The 22,315-nt window shown below is 37.1% G+C and overlaps 2 protein-coding genes across 5 annotated transcripts in view; one reads left to right on the plus strand and one right to left on the minus strand.

The window, feature by feature from the left end:
* The window catches only part of FBXL13 (F-box and leucine rich repeat protein 13), a 192,116-nt gene that overhangs the window by 22,269 nt on the left and 147,532 nt on the right, over positions 1-22,315 (plus strand). The window contains exons 4-7 of the mRNA XM_082399421.1: positions 4,431-4,498; positions 5,615-5,769; positions 6,920-7,029; positions 9,278-9,445. Of these exons, the coding sequence (XP_082255547.1) occupies positions 4,431-4,498; positions 5,615-5,769; positions 6,920-7,029; positions 9,278-9,445 (501 nt within the window). The remainder of the gene's footprint in view (positions 1-4,430; positions 4,499-5,614; positions 5,770-6,919; positions 7,030-9,277; positions 9,446-22,315) is intronic.
* LRRC17 (leucine rich repeat containing 17) overlaps positions 1-22,315 on the minus strand; it is a 170,871-nt gene that overhangs the window by 17,495 nt on the left and 131,061 nt on the right. The gene's annotated exons all lie outside the window — the stretch shown is intronic.

Below are 22,315 nucleotides of genomic sequence, written 5' to 3' on the forward strand. Positions count from 1 at the left end.
GTTCTCCTTTCTTCTTTTTTCCCATGCCCCTTATTTATTGAAGAAAACAGATCATCTGTCATGTAAAATGTCCTACATTCTCATTTCCTCTAGAATCCTTTCATTTGTTCTGTTTCTTGTATTTCCTGCAAGTTTGCAGTTAGATCTACAAACTCGATATTCAGGTTCTTTTTTCCTTCTTTTTCTCTGATGACAAGAATAATGCAGAGATGTTGGGTTCCTTCTAATGCATTGCATCAGGAGGCACCCATGGTCTGCCTGACATTAACTAATTGCTTATTAGTTTCATCCTACAACACCCATATGGTGGTTTTGAAATAACCATACCACAAGACCACTAACCAAAGAACTATGGAAAGCAGTTTAAGAAAATTATGCAATTCTTTTTGCTTTTAAGATATATATATCTTACCCGGTATTTTCATTAAAATAATACTTTTTTGTGTTTCGATGGTCATCTTTTTTTTCTTTGATATAATTATGCTTTTTCAATTATTTGTAACATTACATGACAGCAAAAATCAAAACAATAAATGAGGAGTACTCAGAGAAGTATTGCTCCCTTTCCTGCCTCTTTATCTACTCTATTCCATCCCTTTCTCTAGGTAACCAGTTTTAGTAGCTTTTGGTTTATCTCTCCATTGTTTTTTTTGAAAAAATATGAGCAAATACATGTATTCCCCGCCCCCTTGACTTCTTCCAGAGAAGCAGCAGACTACATATAGCCTTCTGCTTCTTGCTTTTCTCACTCAGTATGTCTTGGAGATCACTCCCTTATGCGACTTTTAAAATGATGCTATCAGAGAGAGCACTGCGTAACAAAACTCTAAAATCTAAATGAAAGATGTGGACTTAAAAAGTCCTACTGATATAACAACCAAAGCTTAACTATGAAAAGGAAACTTAACTTTATGAACCCAGGGGCTGGGGTTTTAATAATTTGGGAGAAGCAGAGAGATCTTGTGCCCTAAACAAGATAACCACATCCTATATCCTTGCTGGTTTGCAAAAGTAGTCTTTTGAGATTGGGTAGATTACTGTTTCCTGAGGAGGAATCAAAATAAGTGTTACTGTAATCTGGAAGGAATAGAAATAATGAAGTATAGAAATAGTGAAGATACAAACTAGATTCATATTATTTACTTTAGGATAAGTTTAAATATAAAAGAAGTAATAATAGCTAATGATATAGCATTTATGTATGTGTGTCTGCTGTGTATGGCATTTGAGAGTTCTAAGGAACATCTTTGTAAGTTTTTAATTTAGTTTAAGTTGTTTCAGGGACTTTACCTAATGAAATTTGCAATAAACATTTACATGTTTAAGAAAAATTGATTTTTCCAAGTTGTACTGAATTAACTATGTGTTTATTAAACAGAGCTCTAAAATACAAATAGCAGTGAGTGTTTCCCTCCATGCACAAAAGCTCCTTGAGCATTAAATGGTCTGTCAATAATTTGCAGAAGGTCAAAAAATAAGAAAACTACTCAGCATGAAAAATCCAATACTTTTGTCAGGCCATGGTACTGTATGTTAGACTGTGCTCACTTCTGCATTAAAGACATGGTTTCTTTTTACTATTGTTGTTATTACTATTAACTTTAATAGCCTATGAAAAATAAACAATTCAGAGTTGGGAGGGATTTAAATTAATGCATTCAACATAAACTCTTTATAAACTTAGTCTGTTCAGGATGCTATAATGAAAATATCATAGACTGGGTGGTTACAAACAAGAGAAATTTATTTCTCACAGTTCTGGAGGCTGGGAAGTCCAAGATCAAGGTGCTGGCAGATTTGATGTCTTGACAGCCTGCTTCCTGGTTCATAAACTGCCATCTTCTTGCTATACTCTTACATGGCAGAAGGGGAGATGGAACTCTCTGGGGTCTCTTTTTGTTTGTTTATTTATTTATTTATTTATTTTATTTTTGGCTGCATTGGGTCTTCATTGTTGCATGTGGGCTTTCTCTAGATGCGGCGGGCAGGGGCTACTCTTCATTGTGGTGCGTGGGCTTCTCATTTCCATGGCTTCTCTTGTTGCGGAGCACGGGCTCTAGGCGCGTGGGCTTCAGTAGTTGTGGTGCACAGGCTCTAGAGCGCAGGCTCAGTAGTAGTGGCACATGGGCTTAATTGCTCCACGGCATGTGGGATCTTCCCAGACCAGGGCTCGAACCCGTGTCCCCTGAATTGGCAGGCAGATTCTTAACCACTGTGCCACCAGGGAAGCCCATCTGTGGTCTCTTTTTTAAAGGCACTAATCTCGTTCATGAGAGCTCCACCCTCATGACCTAATCATCTCCAAAAGGCCCCACCTCCAAATACCATCACACTGGGGATTAGGTTTCAGCAGATGAATTTTGGGGAACACAAACATTCAATCTATAGCACACTCCATACTATTTTGCTAGCATTATTCTAGAATGATACTATATGGGATATTAATAAAGCTCATGAATGAAATAAAGGCATGGTGCTTAAAAATATGGTAAGATATGTTAAGACAATTAATATACAATTTCTTGTTTCAAGGATTAACTGAGCAAAAAAAGGAATTGCCCACCAGAAGAAAAATTATGTTATAATATGCCAGAAACCAAAAATTATAATCTGAAGTTAATGATTAACTTATACTATACTAGGTACATCAAATATTATAGAAGTAAAACCTTTTTTCTATAGGTATTATTTAAATACATCCATTTTCTCATATATAATAAAGTGAGTATCTTACAAAGTTAAAAATTAATGGGGGATTTCCCTGGTAGCACAGTGGTTAAGAATCTGCCTGCCAATACAGGGAACACTGGTTTGATCCCTGGTCCGGGAAGATCCCACATGCTGTGGAGCAACTAAGCCCGTGCACCACAACTACTGAGCCTGCACTCTAGAGCCTGCAAGCCACAACTACTGAGTCCACGCACCTAGAGCCTGTGCTCTGCAACAAGAGAAGCCACGCACCTAGAGCCTGTGCTCCGCAACAAGAGAAGCCACCGCAATGAGAAGCCCACGCACCGCAACGAAGAGTAGCCCCCGCTCTCCGCAACTAGAGAAAATGCTCAGCAACAAAGACCCATCACAGCCAAAAAGAAAAGTAATGGGACCAATTACTACTGACATTAAAGAGCCATATATTCGGTATCTGTTTGTAAGTTAGCATTAATGATTTGTAATGGTATTTCATTATCTTTCCATTTATTACAAAATTTCCCCAGGTCTCACCATCCTGCGATAGTAACAGTGTTGATAGTAGTATCCCAAATTTCACTGCTTCTAGCCCCTATCTTCATAACACAGGAGGTTGGTTTCTCCTTAAAATTCCAACCAATTGCTTCTGGGAATCTCAAAGCTGTCCTGTGTGAATTCAAGAAATCCAAGTGTCTCTGTCCCAAACCTGTGAAGCCATCTGAAGGTGGAGGCTTAGTGCTGCTGCTGTTGCCTTCCTAAGAGCTTTGATGTCCAACTGAGGTGGAGTAAAGATACCTATATTACGTTAACCTACTGTTAATATAATACTATCTTTACTCTTAAAGAATGTACAGAAGGTACAGATGATTTCAGCAATCCTCAGTGAGCCATTCCCACATTAATGTGTGTTATTGTGAATAACTGCAAGTGATATCTGCATCTCTTTCAGCATATTCCACAGTTTAGACTTTTAATTTATATAGTTTTCCTATTCCTGCTTGGCAAGTGAGGCATTCTTGTATTTTTTTTAACAGAGAATCTCATTTTCTACTCTTTTTTTTTTTTTTTTTTTTGAGTTTGGGCTCATCCCCTAATTTTATTTATTTATTTTTATTTTTATTTAAAAATTTTTATTGGAGTATAGTTGATTTACAATGTTGTGTTAGTTTCCGCTGTACAGCAAAGTGGATTAGTTATACATATACATATATCTGCTCTTTTTTAGATTCTTTTCCCATATAGGCCATTACAGAGTATTGAGTAGAGTTCCCTGTGCTGTACAGTAGGTCCTTATTAGTTATCTATTTTATATATAGTAGTGTGTATATGTCAATCCCAATCTCCCAATTTATCCCTCCCTCATTTTCTACCCTTGAGAAGGCAAAATCATTCAGCTTAATAGTGATCAGTCAACCCACAACTATCAATATTTCCTATCAATATACTTGATAATAATAATGCCATAGTACTTACCTGAAAATGCTTTAAAGTAAGTGCAATATAATGGGAAAATTTTAAGCTGTGATTTTAACTTTAAAAAAAATGGGTAATAGGTATACACAATAAAATTCCAGAATATATAAATGGTATATAGTTCTTCTAGTCTGTTTCTGTCTCCCTACTGCCTTATTCTACTTCCCAAATGCAACCATCGCTCTCATTCTCTTGTACATCTTCCAGAGGTAGCCTGTGCATTCCATTTATTTCTAATGCTTGTTATTTCATTTCTTTCTTTATTTTAGGTGACTCCAGAATTAATGATAAAAGCATGTACTTTTTATACTGGACATTTACTGAAGACCCACTTTTAGTAAGAACATGATTTTTATACACTATTTCTTCCTCTTTGTGTTCTTATTCTTGACATTCTCCATGTGAAGAACAGCTCACTTTTGGCCAGTTGTGCTGATTTTACCTGTTTAATCTTTTTAAAAAATTAATTAATTAATGTGTTTATTTTTGGCTGCATTGGGTCTTCGTTGCTGCCGGCGGGATTTCTCTAGTTGCAGCGAGCGGGGGATACTCTTCGTTGCGGTGCACATGCTTTTCATTGCAGTGGCTTCTCTTGTTGCGGAGCACGGGCTCTAGGGTGCGTGGGCTCAGTAGTTGTGGCGCATGGGCTTAGTTGCTCCACGGCATGTGGGATCTTCCTGGACCAGGGCTCGAACCTGTGTCCCCCTGCATTGGCAGGCGGATTCTTAACCACTGCGCCACCACGGAAGTCCCTACCTATTTAATCTTGTTTCCACCATTTTGTATTATATATTTCTTTTATATTTAATTGGTTTTTACTTAGTTAAAAGATGTTCTTTACTTCTTTGAGGTGTCACTTTTTTTTTTTAATAGAACTTCAAAATTGAAAGTATAGGTCCACAATCCGCTATCTGAAGCCCTTGGAGACAACATGTTTTGGAATCTAGATTCCCTTTCTAAGAAAAAATATTAGAAAGGAAATCTCTGCACATACTGTGTACTGTATAACATTCAGTGGTGTCTGGGATGGCATGTTGGAACCAAACATATCTGAACATATTAGTATTTCAACAGTAAAACATATATGTATATTCTAAGTAAAATGAAGAAAGACTATGAACAGCTATGTGTCAGATTCAGAGAGGTTTTGATGCAAAATTAGTTTAGGTCAGGTCTAGCTTTGCCCTTAAATAGGTTATGAAAAAAAAAAAAACTTTTGGATTTCAGAGCTTTCTGGGCTTTAGAAATGTAGACAAGGGAAGTGCAAGCTTAAAGGAAATGCAAGGACTGGCTGTAAATAAAACAATAAAAATAATTTAACAATTTCTTTCATGCTGTGGTTTTTTGAGGAGGTAGAGGAAGCCCAGTGTATTTCTTCTTCTCTCTCTCAATTTATTTACTAACGTATTGCCCTAACATCAAAATATTATGTTTCTGTATTTTCTGCTTACAGCACGTGGAGAGAGATAGCAATACCTCCTACAAATGAAGATGATCTTCTGGCTGAAAAAATGGAAAAATCAATAGAATATGACAATTTCAGGCTTAAAAAATGTGTATTTCATCACTGGCACTCTTATGTGAAAGGTCGAAAAGAACGACTTAAAGGTAAATCCTTACATAGTAACAATTGGTTTTTTGTTTTCATGTATCCAAAGTGTCAACAAACTTAACAGTTAAACATAATTTGTACTAAAGAATTTTTTATTATTTTTATGTCTAGAGGATTGTCATGAAATGTAAAGCCACTAATTTAAAATATTTAATGAGATTTGTCTCAAAGGGTTTTAGTGTAATAGAAAACAGGCATATTTAAAATAAAATTCTATATGTATTTGTGTGATATATATATACAAGTTTCAATATAAACAGGGATCTACTATTAACTTTTTTACATAATAGAGAGCTGGTATAGATATAGATAGATAGATATCAAAACTGACTATTTTTTGTAGAGAGCTCTTCATTCTTTATAGATATTTCATTTAATGAATACCTGAGAAAACTTAAAGAAAAATAAGTTTAAGTTTTACTTAAACCCTTGATAGTTGTAATGAGTGGACAGTGCATGTATGTGCTCTTAGGAGCAGGAATAGAGATTTTATCCAGCTCACTAGATACTGATTTGTTTATGGCTGCTGCAAATCAGAGAATCATTTCCTCTTGATTGGCTCCTGTTGGTACCTCAGAGTGGACCCTCTGACGGTTTTAACGTAAGGGTAGTGGGTCTCTATTTCTGAGAGGAAACAATTATCTAAGAGTGGTGTCCCAAAGGCCTGCCTTAATCATCCTCCTTCCGGCCTGGCCCCTATGTTTGAGCTTTGGACCCCTGGTTAAAAAAAAAAAAAAAATAATATATATATATATATATATATATATATATATACATATATATAGCAATCTATTTAATCATAGGGTATTTAACTAAATCAGAATACTACCTCATGACTATTTCTATGAATAAATTTGGAAGTTCTGGTTTTATAAAGAACGGATTTTTTAAAAAAGAAATGATATATATCTTGACATTTTACTGCATCTATTATATCTTAATTTATAAGGGCAAAGGTGATGTTTACAGGTTAATAAAGTCTCAGGAGTACTATCTACTGCTGTCAAAAGTAATTTCATATGTAATTAAAATAAAAAACTATCAGATGCAACATTGGTTCATATTATAAACATGATAGAATATTAAACACTTTGTTTTTTGAGAGCAGCTTTAACTATATACAGTAATCTAATGCACTTTCTTCAGATACACTACTGCGGGTACAACAGATGTTCCACTGCTACAAGCTGATAATTATCCTAACTAAATGGAGGGATAAAGCAAGACATAAGTATAAAAAGAGAGAAGATGAGCTGGTATGGCATATTGGAAACAAGTTTTTTAGAAACTGAATTTTGCTGTTACATTGATGTTGCCTCAGATAATAATGCTGTGTGGAAAACACTAAAGTCCTGAATATTATATACTTTTAATGGGGTCCTTGTTCTTTTAACTTAGTAATTTAAATGTCACCTCAGCTACCCAAAATATTTCCTAAAAAATTTTGTTGTTTCATTTGAACTATGAACATCAAGGAAAAATCTTTTTAACATTTTGTTTAAATTTATTGATAAAGACACCAAGATTTTTTGTTTAAGCAAGTGTTTAGGTGGATATAGATGTCTAAAGTGGAAGAGAAACTGTTTGATATGATTATAACAGAAATAAATGATAAAGACTAAATTTATTCTTTTCTAGATAAGATTAAATTGCTACTTATTCTTTTTCAACATTCAATTTAATAAATTATAATCTTAATACTAAATTATTTTTTAAACTACTAAATTGCTAAATTTAAAGGATCATTCTTAACTGGGACACCCATTAGGAATTAAATCAATCAAAACAGAGGATCCAAGCAAACTCCTCCAAACTTAAAAGTATCTCTAGTTTGCTTTAGCTATCAGTACAGTATATTATCATTTAATGTTGTTTTAGAATATTCATAGTAACTACTAGGAACAGACATAGAAACATGCTGGAATTTTTTTTAGTTACATTATTTAGTAGGTAATGTTTTATTAATATTCTTTGAAATACAAAGTTGGGATAAATAGGAAAGAGAAAAATAGGAAGAAATTAACCCCCCTGTTTTATGGTTGCCCTGTGGAGGGGAAGATCAATGCCTCTCACCCCAGATTGGTTCAGATATTGACACTGACGATACTACGTATGTACCAAGAGAGTAAGAAAAGATTACTCACATAATGCTTGAAACAGTGCTAGAGTCTGCGGAGGAGACTGAGACGCATAAAGCATTGATCATTCTTGCTCTCTAGAAGTTTATCATCCCCTGGTATTGAACTGGTGTTCTTACAGGATGTCCTCTAGCACCTGCCTTTTGTGGACTACATTTTCAACGTTGCCAGTTAAACGGTTGTACTTTGGGTACCACTGTTTTAGTCTGGTCATTCTGTGTTTTCCACCACTTCTTGTACTAAGCTAATGTTTTGACCTGGCCCCTAGCCTGGTCATTGATTGTCTAATGGTGAAAAGGTAACTGTGCATGACCAGGCTGACCCTTTTACATCCCCTTAAACTGAACGTCCCTGAGAGCAGGCAGTATTGTTCTCTTAACCATCCCCCTACACTGAGCGTAATGTTTTGCAGTAGTTGATATATATTAATATATATGATAATAATATCCTCAATATAGATATGTATTAAATAGTTAGAGAAAATATTTTCTTTTAGCCATGTGATATCTTGGCCTAACAATATTACTAGGCCAGTATTCACTAGGGTGGAGTGAGGATGGCAGGTGTCTGCTGGGAGGAGAGGAAGGGAACACTTGTATGTGCTAGCTCTCCACTGTGTGTTTTTCCTTAGGCTCTAGTATATCCATATATTACACCAAAATTGTGTGTGTGTGTGTGTGTGTTTGTATGGGTACAACACTTATTTACCCTTTGGGTGTTTTCTTGATTATGCAGTTTTAAGGAATGTATTGAAAGTTAAAATGGGGACTTCCTGTAATGATAGATAAGGCAATTCTCCAAATTCTTTCCTTCTGACTGTCTCTTTTTTAAAAAATAATTTTTTATTTATTTATTTTTATTTTTAATTTATTTTTTTCATCTTTGGCTGCACCATGTGGCTTGTGGGATCTTAGTTGCCCGACCAGGGATTGAACCCAGGCTCTGGGCAGTGAGAGCACAGAGTCCTAAGCAGTGGACCACTGGGGAATTCCCCTAACTCTCCTGCTATACCTCCATGCTAACCCTCACCCTTCCATGCCCCACATACCAGTTCTGGCATTACCAGGGCCTTGACTCTCTGGGATTCAGCTTCCTCATCTCTAAAAGAGAAGGCTGGACCACATCTTCAAGATGATTGCCTATGCCAATGTTGTATGACAACTGGTGGAAATGATCTATAATGGTGGTTCAGAGACTACACATTATTACACATGCTCTGGACAATGATAATTTATATAATGACAACGATGATAATAAATAATGTTTAATTGGTGCTATGATTGTATCAAGCATTGTGTTTTACATGTATCATCTCATTTAATCCTTACAAGAGTTCCATGGAATTTGTAAATTATTTCCATGGCAGATGTTAAAGCATGAACTTCAATTAAAAAAATGGAGAAGCAAGTTAAAACTCAGAGTAAATTCTAAAGAAGAATACATTTCTCCTGAACGAAATGTGTCTGAAGTCTTTCTTGTAGGTGAGATTCCTGAATTTGACGTTTCACAGTTACCCAAAAGAACAGTATTACAGGTTCGTACGAATTCATATGTCTTAACTAGTTATTTTCACATTTGTTTAAAGAGTGGTTTTATGAACCTTGCATGAATGATGGAAGCCATATTTTGAAGAAAAATATTTTTTACAACTAGATTTGGGCTATTTCATTTTTTGGAAGTCATCAATTTGGATGGCTGTAAATTGTTGTAACAATCAAAAATGGAGAAATCAAAGCTATAGTAAATAAGAATGAAAGGAATGTCTTTCTTTCCTTCCTCCTTCAAGCATATATTGTCATTTAAGGTACAGCTGATTTTAGATAACCCAATGCTTAGCTTTTAATCTCTAATCCCTAATCTTTTCATCTTAACGTTATACCTACACTCCAGAATGTAAATGGGGCTTGTCATACTGCACCTTTCAGTTAGTTAAAATATTTATGCCTATCATCTTTCTTCCATAGATCATGAGTTCATAACAACAAGAATCATGTATCTATAACTTAAAACTCATTGAATTGATCTCTGAAATATAAGCCATAATTCCAACTACTGGTTATATTCTTTCCTATTTTGATAAATAAGCAGTTTCTACTTTGTGGGGCTACCTGATAAATGGTGGAAGAGTTGTAAAATATTGTCTTATTCTGGTTGATGGCAGATTTACATTATAAAATTCCATGTATTAAATCCATCCTTCTAAATGTAGAGACTTGAGCTCAAGTTATTTTGGGAAACAAGATATCTATACCTATATTTATATCTAATCTTGCACTTTATGTATGGCATAGAGTTAGGATGAGGACATTTTTGTCCACTGTTTCCTCTTTATAAATTGCCTGCTCATCTCTTGCTTGTTTTTAAATTGGAATCCTTATAATTTTCTTACAGATCGTAATAGCTCTTTATATACTGGTAATATTCACCCTTTGCCTGGAATGTATTTGAGATTATTTCCCCCTACACTTGATGCTTGCTTTCAATTTTGCCCATGGAGTCTTTTGATGAGAGAAATTTTAAAGCTTTAAGTAACAGAGTCTATTACTGTTGCCCTAATTATTTCTCTTTTTGTGTCATATTAATATGTCATTCTTAGCTATTTTTCTAAGCCATATCACACTCCTTCCTACACTTATGCAGCTGCTTTTTGTCTTTGAACTCCTACGTTTTGACTGTTTCTTTATTTACATTGTAAGCAGCTGCATTTTTAATTTATTGCACATTATGCCTCAGAATAATTTTTTATCCCTTTACATATGATGTAAGAACCTAACAAGAGTATGCTTTCATTTCCCCCCTCCTGTGCTTCATGCTATTATTGCCATGCATTTTATTTCTATGTATTTATAAACCCTACATTAGAATTTATTTTTGCTTTAAACAGTCAATTATATTTTATTCAGCATGTATTTTTCATTTTTAACAATCTCAAACAGAAAAGTTGCAAGTACAACACAAAGAATATTTTTTCCTGAACAAGTTGAGAGTAAGTTGCTGACATGATGCCTTATCACCCCTAAATATTATTGGTGTATTTACTATAAGCAAGGGCATCCTCTTACAGTCAGCCATCAAAATCCTCAGACCTAATTTGGGTATCCCCAGTTGTCCCAATAATGTAAAAGGATGCAGTCCAGAATCACACAGAACAGTTGATTATCATGGCCCTTCCTCTCCTTTAGTCTGCCTTTCTTTAATTTTCATTCCCTTGACATGAAGATCAGGCCAGGTTTACTGTAGAAGATCTCTTAATTTGAGCTTGTTTTATGTTTCCTCAAGAATAGATTCAGGTTCTGCATTTTTGCTGGAAATACCACAGACATCATGCTGTGCTCTTCTCACTGCATCCTATCAGTGGCACAGGATTTGGATTTGCCCAGGATTGGTGATTTCACGGTGGCTGCTTGTTGAAAGTGGTGTCTGCTAGGCTTCTCCACTATTCAGTTGCCCCCTTTGTAATGGATGTGCATTTCGTGGGTAGGTACTTTACAATTATATAAATATACCCATTCCTCATCAAACTCATGGTTTTCTATTTTATTCAATGGGTTATAATCCATTACTATCACTATTTATTTTGGTGCTCGAATTGTTCCAGATTCAGTGGGAGTCCTTTCAGGTTGCCTTCTCTGTCCCTTTGATGTGTAACTATCATCCTCTGAGCACTTCCTTACTTTATAGCACAGCATGATGTCCCAGGCTCCTCTTGTACTTTCCGTGCTCCACCCTGGATAGGTCATTTCTCTAGGACTCTTTGAATCCTTTTTAATGGAGAATTGTACATAGGAACCAAGATTTGAACTCTATCTGTGTTCATCACCATTGAAGTGTTGCTTCTCCCATGCCTTCTCAGTAGACAGAGCTAGAGACTGTAAGTAGGAACACACATATACATATTTCCCCCCATATCTATGTACCTCTATATACCTAAAAAACCTAAACTAAACCTAAACTGTATGTAGATACTTCCAGGTCCAATTTAGCACCACAGGGCTCATACTAGTCTTCTCCTTTTACATATCTGCAATGTCCTTCTCCAACAGTGAGAATCCCAGCTCTCATTATTCTTCATGTATTTACTTATTTGATCACTCCTGTGTGTAAGCAGTCACACACGTGGCTGCCACTGCTCCCTCCCTGTGTGGATACCTTCCTCATCCTGCTCAGGATTTGACATCCCTTGCCACGCAGAGGCCCTCCTCATACTGCTTGGGCTCTGACATCCTATGCCAGTTGCTTTTCCTCCTATGTAGTTGCCTTTCTAGCTTTGTTTGGGCTAACACGCCCTGCACTGAGTACCTTCCTATGTAGATGTCCTCCTTACCCTACTCAGGCTCTGACGCTCCATGCCTCTTTGGGGATGCCCATCTTACACTGAATAGGCTCTGTCACCACATGCCACCCTCCTCCCCCAAAAGAGCCACTCTGAGCGCAGGCTCAGTAGTTGTGGCGCACGGGCTTAGCTGCTCCGCGGCATGTGGGATCTTCCCGGACCAGGGCCCGAACCCGTGTCCCCTCCCCCAATAGAGCCACTCTCCACATCCCACTTAGCTCCTGGTATCTTATACAGGGTTTCACTTCCTTGGTCCCCCCTCCTTGTCCTGCTCAGGTTCTGACATCCCACAGTGGCTGCCCCTCCTTAGGGACTTCCTCGTCATTCCTTGCAGACTTCAACATCTTACATTATACTTCTATGTGGACGAATGCCCTTCTCAGTCTGCTTGTTCTCTGACTGTCTGTGCTGGGCAGATGTCCTCTTCTTGAGCTCCATCTACTTTGGGCTCCAATATCCCACAGTAAGCCATGCTTCCTCATTTGTCTTCCTTTTTCCACTGGGTCTCTGATATTCTACTCTGGGACATTCCTCCTTGGGGACACCCTCCTCACCTGTTTTGTGCAAGGAAGGCTGCTCCACTGAGTGGATGCTCCCCTTTATGCACCCTAGCTCTGATGCCCTATTCTGGGCCAACAGAGCCCCCTCTGTGCCCCTTACCCTGGCATGGATGCCTGCTTTGCTTGGACCAATCTAATGGCTTTAGGACTGAATTGTATTGAAAGAAGAAAGTGAAAGGGTAGTGGAAGGGATTCATTATCTTTTTTTTAAAATAAATTTATTTTATTTATTTTATTTTTGTCTGGGTTGTGTCTTCGTTGCTGTGCGCGGGCTTTCTCTAGTTGCGGGGAGTGGGGGCTACTCTTTGTTGCGGCGCGCCGGGCTTCTCACTGTGGTGGCTTCTCTTGTTGTGGAGCATGGGCTCTAGGCAAGCAGGCTTCAGTAGTTGTGGCTCGTGGGCTCTAGAGCGCAGGCTCAGTAGTTGTGGCGCACGGGCTTAGTTGCTCCACGGCATGTGGGATCTTCCCGGACCAGGGCTCGAACCCGTGTCCCCTGCGTTGGCAGGTGGATTCTTAACCACTGAGCCACCAGGGAAGCCCAGGGTTCATTATCTTTTAAAGAAATTAAAAACTCAGAAAAAAGTATTTTCTATTTTTCCACAAATCGGTTGATTCTGGTCTTCTTTCTTTTGGTTTAGATTTGAGTTTTCATCTGGAACTATTTTCCTTCAGCATGAAGAACCTCCTTTAACATTTCTTGAAGAACAGGTTTGTCTGTTGGTGCTTAATTTTCTCAACTTGTGTTTCTCTGAGAAACTCTTTATTTTTACTCTGTTTCTGAGAGAGATTTTCTCTAGACATTGACTTCTAGACTGACAGGTTTTTAAAAATTTCATTCATTCCATTTAAAAGATGTCATTCCATAGTCTCCTGGATTGCATTATTTTAAATGAGAAATCAGTGGAATATTTTTTTTCTTCCTTTGTATGTATGTGTCTTTTTCTTTCTTGTTGCTTTGAAGATTTTTCTTTTTATTACTGAATCTTTAGCAATTTGATTTTGATATGCCTTGTAGTTTTCTTTGTGTTTATCCTTCTTGGAATTCATTGAACTCTTGGATATACATGTTTATATTTTTCAGCAAATTTGGAAAGTTTTCAGCCATTATTTCTTCAAATATTTTTCTGTTTCCTTCCTCTTTCTGGAACAATGATTGCACATATATTAAACAACTTAATATTGTCCCACATTTCATTGAGCTCCTGTTCATTTTTTAAGCCTTTTTTTTTCTTTCTGTGCTTCATTTTGAATAGTGTTTATTGCTATGTCTTCAAGTTCAGCACAGTAAATATGCAACTGTCTTTAAAAAGCCATTAACTTCTGTTTAATTACTCACCAAAACTGGCAAAAAAAAAGGCACCAACAATTTGCATAATAGATAGCCTGCAACATACTGCTGAATTTTGTAAGTAGGATGAACTTAGCATATTTTAAAATTCTTACTAGCTTTTGTTAACCTCCTTTTTCTTCAACTACCTTAAAAGGGGATAAAAATGCATGTAGTCAATCCTGAGTTTAGAAACATCTCAGAAAGATACAGAGAGGAAGGGCACAATAAACGATAACTTCCTCGTAATGTACAGCAAGAAAATCATTGGTCGTTACTGGCATTTGCCTAGTTTTATAGTAGGGATTTTTTTGTTTTTATTGTTGACTGCCTCCCTCTAAAATAATTAAACAGTGTTTGTTTAGGGGAAAAAAAAAATCAGTGTCTAATCTGCTATTAAGCCATTCCAGTGAATTTTTTCACTATAGATGTTGTATTCATCTCTAGAAGTTTTATTTGGTTCATTTAAAAAATCTCCACTTCTCTCTCATTTTTCTTTGAAAATCCTTGAGCATTTTTATAATAGCTGTTTTAAAGATCTTGTTTACTAGTTTTATTATCCCTGTAATTTCTCTGTGTGTTTACATTCTAAATTTTTCTCTTGGTTATGTGTTGTGTCAGATTTTCCTTCTTTACAGATATAGTAATTTTTTTATTATATGCTGGATGTTTAATAAGTTACATTGTTGAGTATATTATGTTGTTATTTTTAAGAAGTGTTGAATTTGTTTTTTGTAGTCAGTTAACTTACTTGAAGATAAGCTTCATCTTTTCTCACCTTATACTTAAGCTTTGTTAAGGAAAGACTAGAATAACTTATACTCTAGGCTAGTTTTTCCTTACTCCTATCATGTGACCTTCCTGGGTCTTTACTGAATGCCCCAAGTGTTCTGTGGCATGTCTGTACTCTGATTTGTCTCAATTTGTAAATTTTCCAATCCCGTACGAACTATAGTAGTTGTTCTGCTTACAGATTCCCTGCAGATGTTTTGTCCCCAGTAGTCATTTTTTTGTGCAGCTTCATGGAGTGTCCCCTGCACACACATTGTTTAAAATGCAAAGATGCAAGGATCCCTATGCAGACTTCTCAAGCTATCTTTTTTGTGTAACTCCCACTTTTCCAGTACTTTGCCAATCAATTCCAGCAACCTCAACATCCTTGAACCCCACTGGGGTTCTATCTCCTTGGCTTAGTGAGACTGCCTGGCACTCTTTCTCTCACAAGCAGCCAAAAAATGTCTCCATGCAGAAAGCCTGGGCTATCATAAGTCTCATCTCATTTATTTTCCTTCTTTCACAGATCCGAATATTGTGATGACTGTTGTCCAACATCTGAAAGCAGTAGTTTCACATATTTTGTCCATTTTTCTAGTTATATATGGTGGGAAGGATAGTTTCGTACCATTATCTTATCATGGCTGGAAGTGGAAGACTGTTGAAGGTGTTCCTGAGTGGTATTTAACTTCAGTCGTTCCAAACAATGCCTGTCTATCCTTCTATGGGTCTCTTCCTTCCATTTCTTACAGAGACTGTTTAAGCTCTTATTTATGGACTAAATGTTTGTGTCCTCCCCTCCCCATTCCTGTGCTGAAGCCCTAACTTCCAATGTGACTGTATTTGGAGATAGGGCCTGTGAAGAGATGATTAGGGTTAAATCATGAGGTTGGGGTACTAATCCAATAGGGTGGTTGCCTGTATAAGAAGAGGCAGAGACACCAGCGCTCCCTCTCCGCCATGTGAGCACACAGCAAGAAGGCAGAGAAGAGAGAGCTCCCACCAGGAACCAAACTGGACACAATCTTGATCTTGGACTTCCCGCCATCCAAAACTATGAGAAATACACTTTTGTTGTTTAATCCACCTAATCTATGGTATTTTGTTATGGTACCCTGAGCAGACTATTATCACTCTTCAATTTTTCATGCTAAATCCCCCACTTCACTGCCCTTCACCTTCACTTTCCATCCTTCTTCACTGAGAAAATACATGCCATCAGGTAGGAACTCCTTCACCTTACTTGCTGACCCCTTTCCTCAATCCTGTTCTCCTGATCTCTGTACCCTGTTTTCAAGTGTACCATCCATACCCATCTTTGCTTCCTTTTCTGTTCTAAGGGCATTTTGCCTATATAATGTAGAATATTTATATTAGATGTTTTTCTCTAATTTCTGCCATGGGTAGTGATGAAAGCTATTTTCAGGCCATTATTAATATCAGTTTTGAGTCAATGAGGAGTAGTCGACAGAAAGCTGCATAATGAACTTCAAATACAAGACAGTTTCTCAACATGGTTTTGTTGCTTGTTAGTCAAGGCACTCAATGGTATACACACACTATATTATTCCTGGATGTCTAGGAGTATGTCTTATGCATATTATATTCCCTGATTTACAAGCATACAGAATATTTTAAAATATTTATCAAGTGAATGAATATGTCATTTAAGAAATTATACTGTGCTGCTCCAATTCAATGTTAAGAAAGATGGTGCAGATCTAGAATAAAAACACCAAAGTTTTCCTCAGGCTGTTTCTTGTGCTTGTGACAGTCAAATCTCTAAACAATTATTGATGAATAGACATAAAAGGTAAGCTTTCAATAATTGAAAAATAATCCTAGTGCTGATTGAAACAGAAGAGAAAAGGGGTAAGGTTCTGAAAGATCTTTAGGCCTCAAGAACACAGCACCTTTCTTTTTATGGGCCTCCATACAGATGACTTAAGGAGAGCATAAAAACATTTAAGTCCCTAGTCTCAGAAGCTGACTGGATGCAAACACTTCAGTGTGCTTCAAAGTAGCTATTTTATGCACAACATTCTGGGTCTAGTAATTCTCTAAGGTATCAGCTTATACTGCCTTCACCTACCAGTACAGGAAAACCTGACTGGTAGTGGGGCTTAAAGAAATAGGGCTGGGCTTCCCTGGTGGCGCAGTGGTTGAGAATCTGCCTGCCAATGCAGGGGACACGGGTTCAAGCCCTGGTCTGGGAAGATCCCACATGCCGCGGAGCAACTAGGCCCGTGAGCCACAACTACTGAGCCTGCGTGTCTGGAGCCTGTGCTCCGCAACAAGAGAGGCCGCGACAGTGAGAGGCCCGCACATCGCGATGAAGAGTGGCCCCCGCTTGCTGCAACTAGAGAAAGCCCTCGCACAGAAACGAAGACCCAACACAGCCAAAAATAAATAAATTAAAAAAAAAAAAGAAATAGGGCTTATTTTTTTCCTATAACACAAAGTCCAGAGGAAGGCAATCCAGGGCTGGTCCTCCATAATGCCAATAAAAGTGGAAATTTTCTATCTTTTCACTCCACGGTCCTTAGTATCCTCTTGCTTATTGTCTCATGGTTGCAATATGGCTACTCCTCTTCCAGCCTCATATTCATTCACCAGGCCAGGAGAAAGGGGAAAATCACAGTGGTAGAAGGCAAATGGTTCTCTACCTTTGTTTATTAGGAAAGCCAAAGTTTCCCCAAGACCCCACAGTCAAGAATTTCAGTGATGTGCTTTAGGTTAGAACTTTGTCACTAGGCCAGGTCTAACTGCAAGATTGCTATGGGCAGGAGGGGACTTTGAGTGGGGGATTGGGTGAGATAATTGGGCAATCAGCCTCACTGAAGGTGGATTTGAACTGCCAGTCATCAGACAGTATTTAAAAGGGCATTCCTTCTTGTCAGAAAAAAATGTGTTGGTTTCAGTAAAAAGCAAAATAACAATTACAACAGATAAAAAACAAGAAGATGTTTAAGAAGTCAATACATAGTTGCTGCAGAGGAACTCTGGTTTAATACTCTTCTGTCTTCCAGTTCAGAGAAACTAAAAATGCCAACTCATAAAGAACCACAGAACCCAGAGTCAGGAAACCATTTTCTAATGTGATCCGGGCCCTAACAGAAACTTGTACATGGAAACTTCAACAGTTATGATGAGCTATGAACTTGCATGCTTTCTCATAGGAAGTCTTTTGGTTTGATAATATAATGATGAAAAGTCCAGGCATAGGGCTCAGGAGAACTAGGTTCATATCTTGCCTTAGCTACTCACTAGCAATACGACCTTGGGCAGTTTCAACCCTCTTGGCCCTTGATTTTTAAGACTTCCGCATTCTCAGCACCCCGACAAAACTCTAAACATACAGAGACGAGTTTATGTTGAATTAATTGACGTTTGGATTCACTTTGGAAAAATCTCATATCAGGATATGGGGAACATGTAGAATTACTGGGGAGTTTGCTCAGGACAATGAAAACCATTTCCAGTTTTTGCATTTTAAATATTTCTTTATGATATCATGTCATGGGTTACGATCAGCCTTCCTGTCCCTCCTTCCACCCTAATTCCCACCCCCACCTCTTTGTGGAATGATATTGAGCCCTTTTAGGATCACATTTATAGAGTCTGCCAGAGTGCTCAAACCATAGCATGATCTAGAAAAGAACATAGAGATTTTTGTGCTGAGCTATTACCTTTTTCAGGAGGGACAGCTGAGGATCTGCGAAATTAAATGACATCCCCAAAGCCAGACAACTACAAAACTGAGACCAGAATCTGGTTTTCCTGACTACTTGGGTAAAATTATAGCCTCTATATCACTCTGGTTTTTCCTCTTGGAGAATTCTAAAGAAACAGAATATATACACACATATATATGTAATTATATTGATATATGTAAAATAATCATTTATAATATGTGTACATATGAGTAAAATAATTGTGAAACAAAAAACAATAATTAAGAACCATTATATTCAAAATAGATAGCTAGTGGGAAGCAGCCGCATAGCACAGGGAGATCAGCTGGGTTCTTTGTGACCACCTAGAGGGGTGGGATAGGGAGGATGGGAGGGAGACGCAAGAGAGAGGAGATTTGGGGATATGTGTATATGTATAGCTGATTCACTTTGTTATAAGGCAGAAACTAACACACCATTGTAAAGCAATTATACTCCAATAAAGATGTTAAAAAAAAAAAAAGAACCATTATATTCAGTACATCTGTTTAGTTGTACTACCCTTAAAAAAATACAAGAGTAACTTTTAAAAATAACTCAATCTTGACATGACACTAAAGCACAGAATTATTTTTGGAGATAGTCTCAAATTTTTCCCAATCAAATAAATTGTCAAGAATATCCATTAAAATGTACAGGTAATAAAAGAGAGAATTTATATAATATTATAAAATTGGAAATTAATGATTCTAACACTCCTGTCTTAAACAGTGGGTTTATTAAGCTTATTAATGCAATAGATTTGCAGAATTAATTTTTTAAATCATAGTTTTAAAATGGCATTTAATTTGGTGACTTCTCTGGTCAATGAATTCTCAGGGACTTAAGAAACAAAACATAAAAATGTAATGAGAGTTGGATCTAAACTTTAAAGTTTTTGGAAGTGTTAGTTTTCAAAATAGAGATTTGTATATTTAGACTGCCTAATGTTTTGAAGGAATAATTGAAAACAGCAATCAGGTTCAATTATTGCGATACAATTTGAACCTAACTTGGAGAACTGTAGGCTTGCTTTTTAGGTTCAGTTGCATCAGCTCATGAAAACAAGTCAGGTTCTGTTTCACTATCATTTTCCTTAGTATCATTTACCCATTACGAAAGGCTGCTTTGTTAGATGGTAGAGCTCATACACTATCAGTCAAACTCAGCTAGTTGGGAGGTTTGGCAAAGATCATTTTCCATGAAAATGCAACGTTTCTTTTTTATTTGTATGTGTGCAGTTTGACAAGCAATACAGAGAAAACCCTTATGTTGATGAATTTGGAAAGTCTAAATAATCTAGTCAAGTAATGCAGTTGTCCTAAAATGAAAAAGTGCTTGATTAGTTTAATAATACAAGTAGTATCTTAGGGCTGTCTTTCATTTTAAACAACTGTAACTTTTTGTTTGTTTGTAAAAGATAATAGTGTGTGGACTTGCAAAGACTTGTAAAATCACCTTCAGATTTTATAGTGTTGATGACTCATCTCACTTGGGGAAAAAAGGCCCTGGATAAACGTTAAAACTTGTACCATGTTGCAGGAGAGAAACCAGATGGTTCAGGCCTGTTAGATTAAACTACTTAGAATTCTAAAACAAAAGAGTAGTCTCAATGACTTTTTGAGTTTATGTTTTGATAACCTCAGAGGTCAGTCTGACCTCAATTCACTAAAGCAGACTGGTTCCAAGTTTCTTAGGCATGTACTGTGTGAACTTCAGATAAGGGAGCTTCCAAAACCACAATGCTCCATCAAAGAACTATGTGTGTGTTGGCTCAATCTGTGGTGTGGATGAAAAAGCAGATGAAGCCGAACATCTAAAAATTGCTTTAGGATCAGTTTATTTTGGGTATAAGATTGCTGTGCCCATAGACCTGGCTTTCATCACTTCAGCCCTAATCAGTAATGCTACCTAAGTTAAGAAGTTCACAAATGATTTGATATAAAGTTTTTATGACTTTTAAATTGTAGAAGATGCTACATTAATTTTAGCAGGAACCACCCTTGCAAAATGATACATCATTTGTAAGATGAAAAACTACAGCACAGAAAGAGGCAGCTACATGGAAACTGAGAGTGTGCTCTGGAGTCTGGATAGCTGATTCGGTCACTAGCTGCATGACCTTGGGCATCTTGCTTAAGTTTTTGTTTCTAAGCTGTCTCATTTGTAATGAAAGGATAATAATAATATCTCCTGCACTTGCTATTGTGAGGATTAAATGAGTTAATACACACGAAGTGCTTAGAACAATGCCCAGCACATGTAATTTCTCAGTAGAAGTTACTATTTTTAATATATTGAATTTAGATGGCTGAATGACAGGAAGCCACTGAAGAGAAAGTCAGGAAGACTGGATTCTAAACGTAGCCCTGCTGGCTCTGTCAGCTTGCTGACCTCCCACAGGGCATCTAAGTTCTCTTACCCTCAGTTTAAAGACTTTGAAAATTCCCAGCAAAAAATACGTATGTATTCGTAGTTTCTTCTGTAAAATGAGGGTGGGCTAGATAGCTTCTAGGATCACTTCCAGCTTTAAACATCTATGACTCTTGGATGAAAACAAGCATCCCAGTAGAGGAAAATGTAAGAAGTGAATGCCGAAAATCCTACAGGGGGCTTTGCCCGTGCTCATATCCCATAGGGAACTCTTCTCCATCTGCTGTTAGTTTGACTAGGTCTCTGTTTACGTCTCAGAATGTTCCCCATTGGAAAGACCTCTCCTGATTACTCAATCTAAAATCAGTCCTTGCTGTAAGGCCTGTTCTTTTCCTTCATAGCACTCACATTGTACATAACTATTATTTTTTAATAGTGTTCTTGTTTTTTTGTCTGTCTCTCCCACTAAATTGTATGCTTTTGGGGTTTTGGAATTACATCTGTTTTGATTACTTCTGCTGACCTAAAACAAATATACTGTCAGGCAATTCTCCAGCAAAGATGTGTTTATTCAGGATCAGAAGAGAATTGCAATTGGAGGTCTGTAACCATTATGAGTCACGCGCAAGTCCCCCAATGGCAAGGGAAGGAGAGCGCTTTTATAAGAAGGGAAAGGAAGTTGGGAGGGCTAAGTAAACAAAGATCCCATGGCTTCTCACTGCCTGAGTCTTTGCCATGGAAAGAAGAGGAGTTCTTCCTGTTGGGCTCTGCTATCCTTGCAGGTGTAAGAGCTCTCCTTTCTGGTCTCCCAAATCTATTTAATTGAAGTTTCTGTTTATTGATTTTTTACATTTCTTTATCCTCAGCACCTAAGAGGTTGGCACAAGCAGGTGCTCAATAAAGATTTTATTTTATTTATTTAATAACTATGTTGAATGCCTACAATGTACAAGGCTTTGTTTTAGGTATTGGGGAAATAGTGGTGGATTAGACAAATATCTTGCTCTCAAGAGGCTTATATTTTAGTGTGAAGAATCAGATAGCAAACAAGGAAACAAATACACAAGGACATGTCATATAGAATTAAATGCTATGAAGAAAATATATCAGGGTAAAAGATGAACACCTTTACTAAAAGGAACAACAAAAGCAAAGGTGGGGATGTAAATTGTTGCAGCCACTATGAAAAACATCGAAGTTCCTCAAAAAATTAAAAATAGAACTACCATAGGATTCAGCAATTCCACTTCTGGGTATTTATCTGAAGGGAACAAAAACACTAACTCAAAAAGATGCCCCATGTTCACTGCAGCATTATTTACAA

Source organism: Balaenoptera borealis (assembly GCF_965194805.1).
Source record: "Balaenoptera borealis genome assembly, chromosome: 7".
NCBI classification, from domain to species: Eukaryota; Metazoa; Chordata; class Mammalia; order Artiodactyla; family Balaenopteridae; genus Balaenoptera; species Balaenoptera borealis.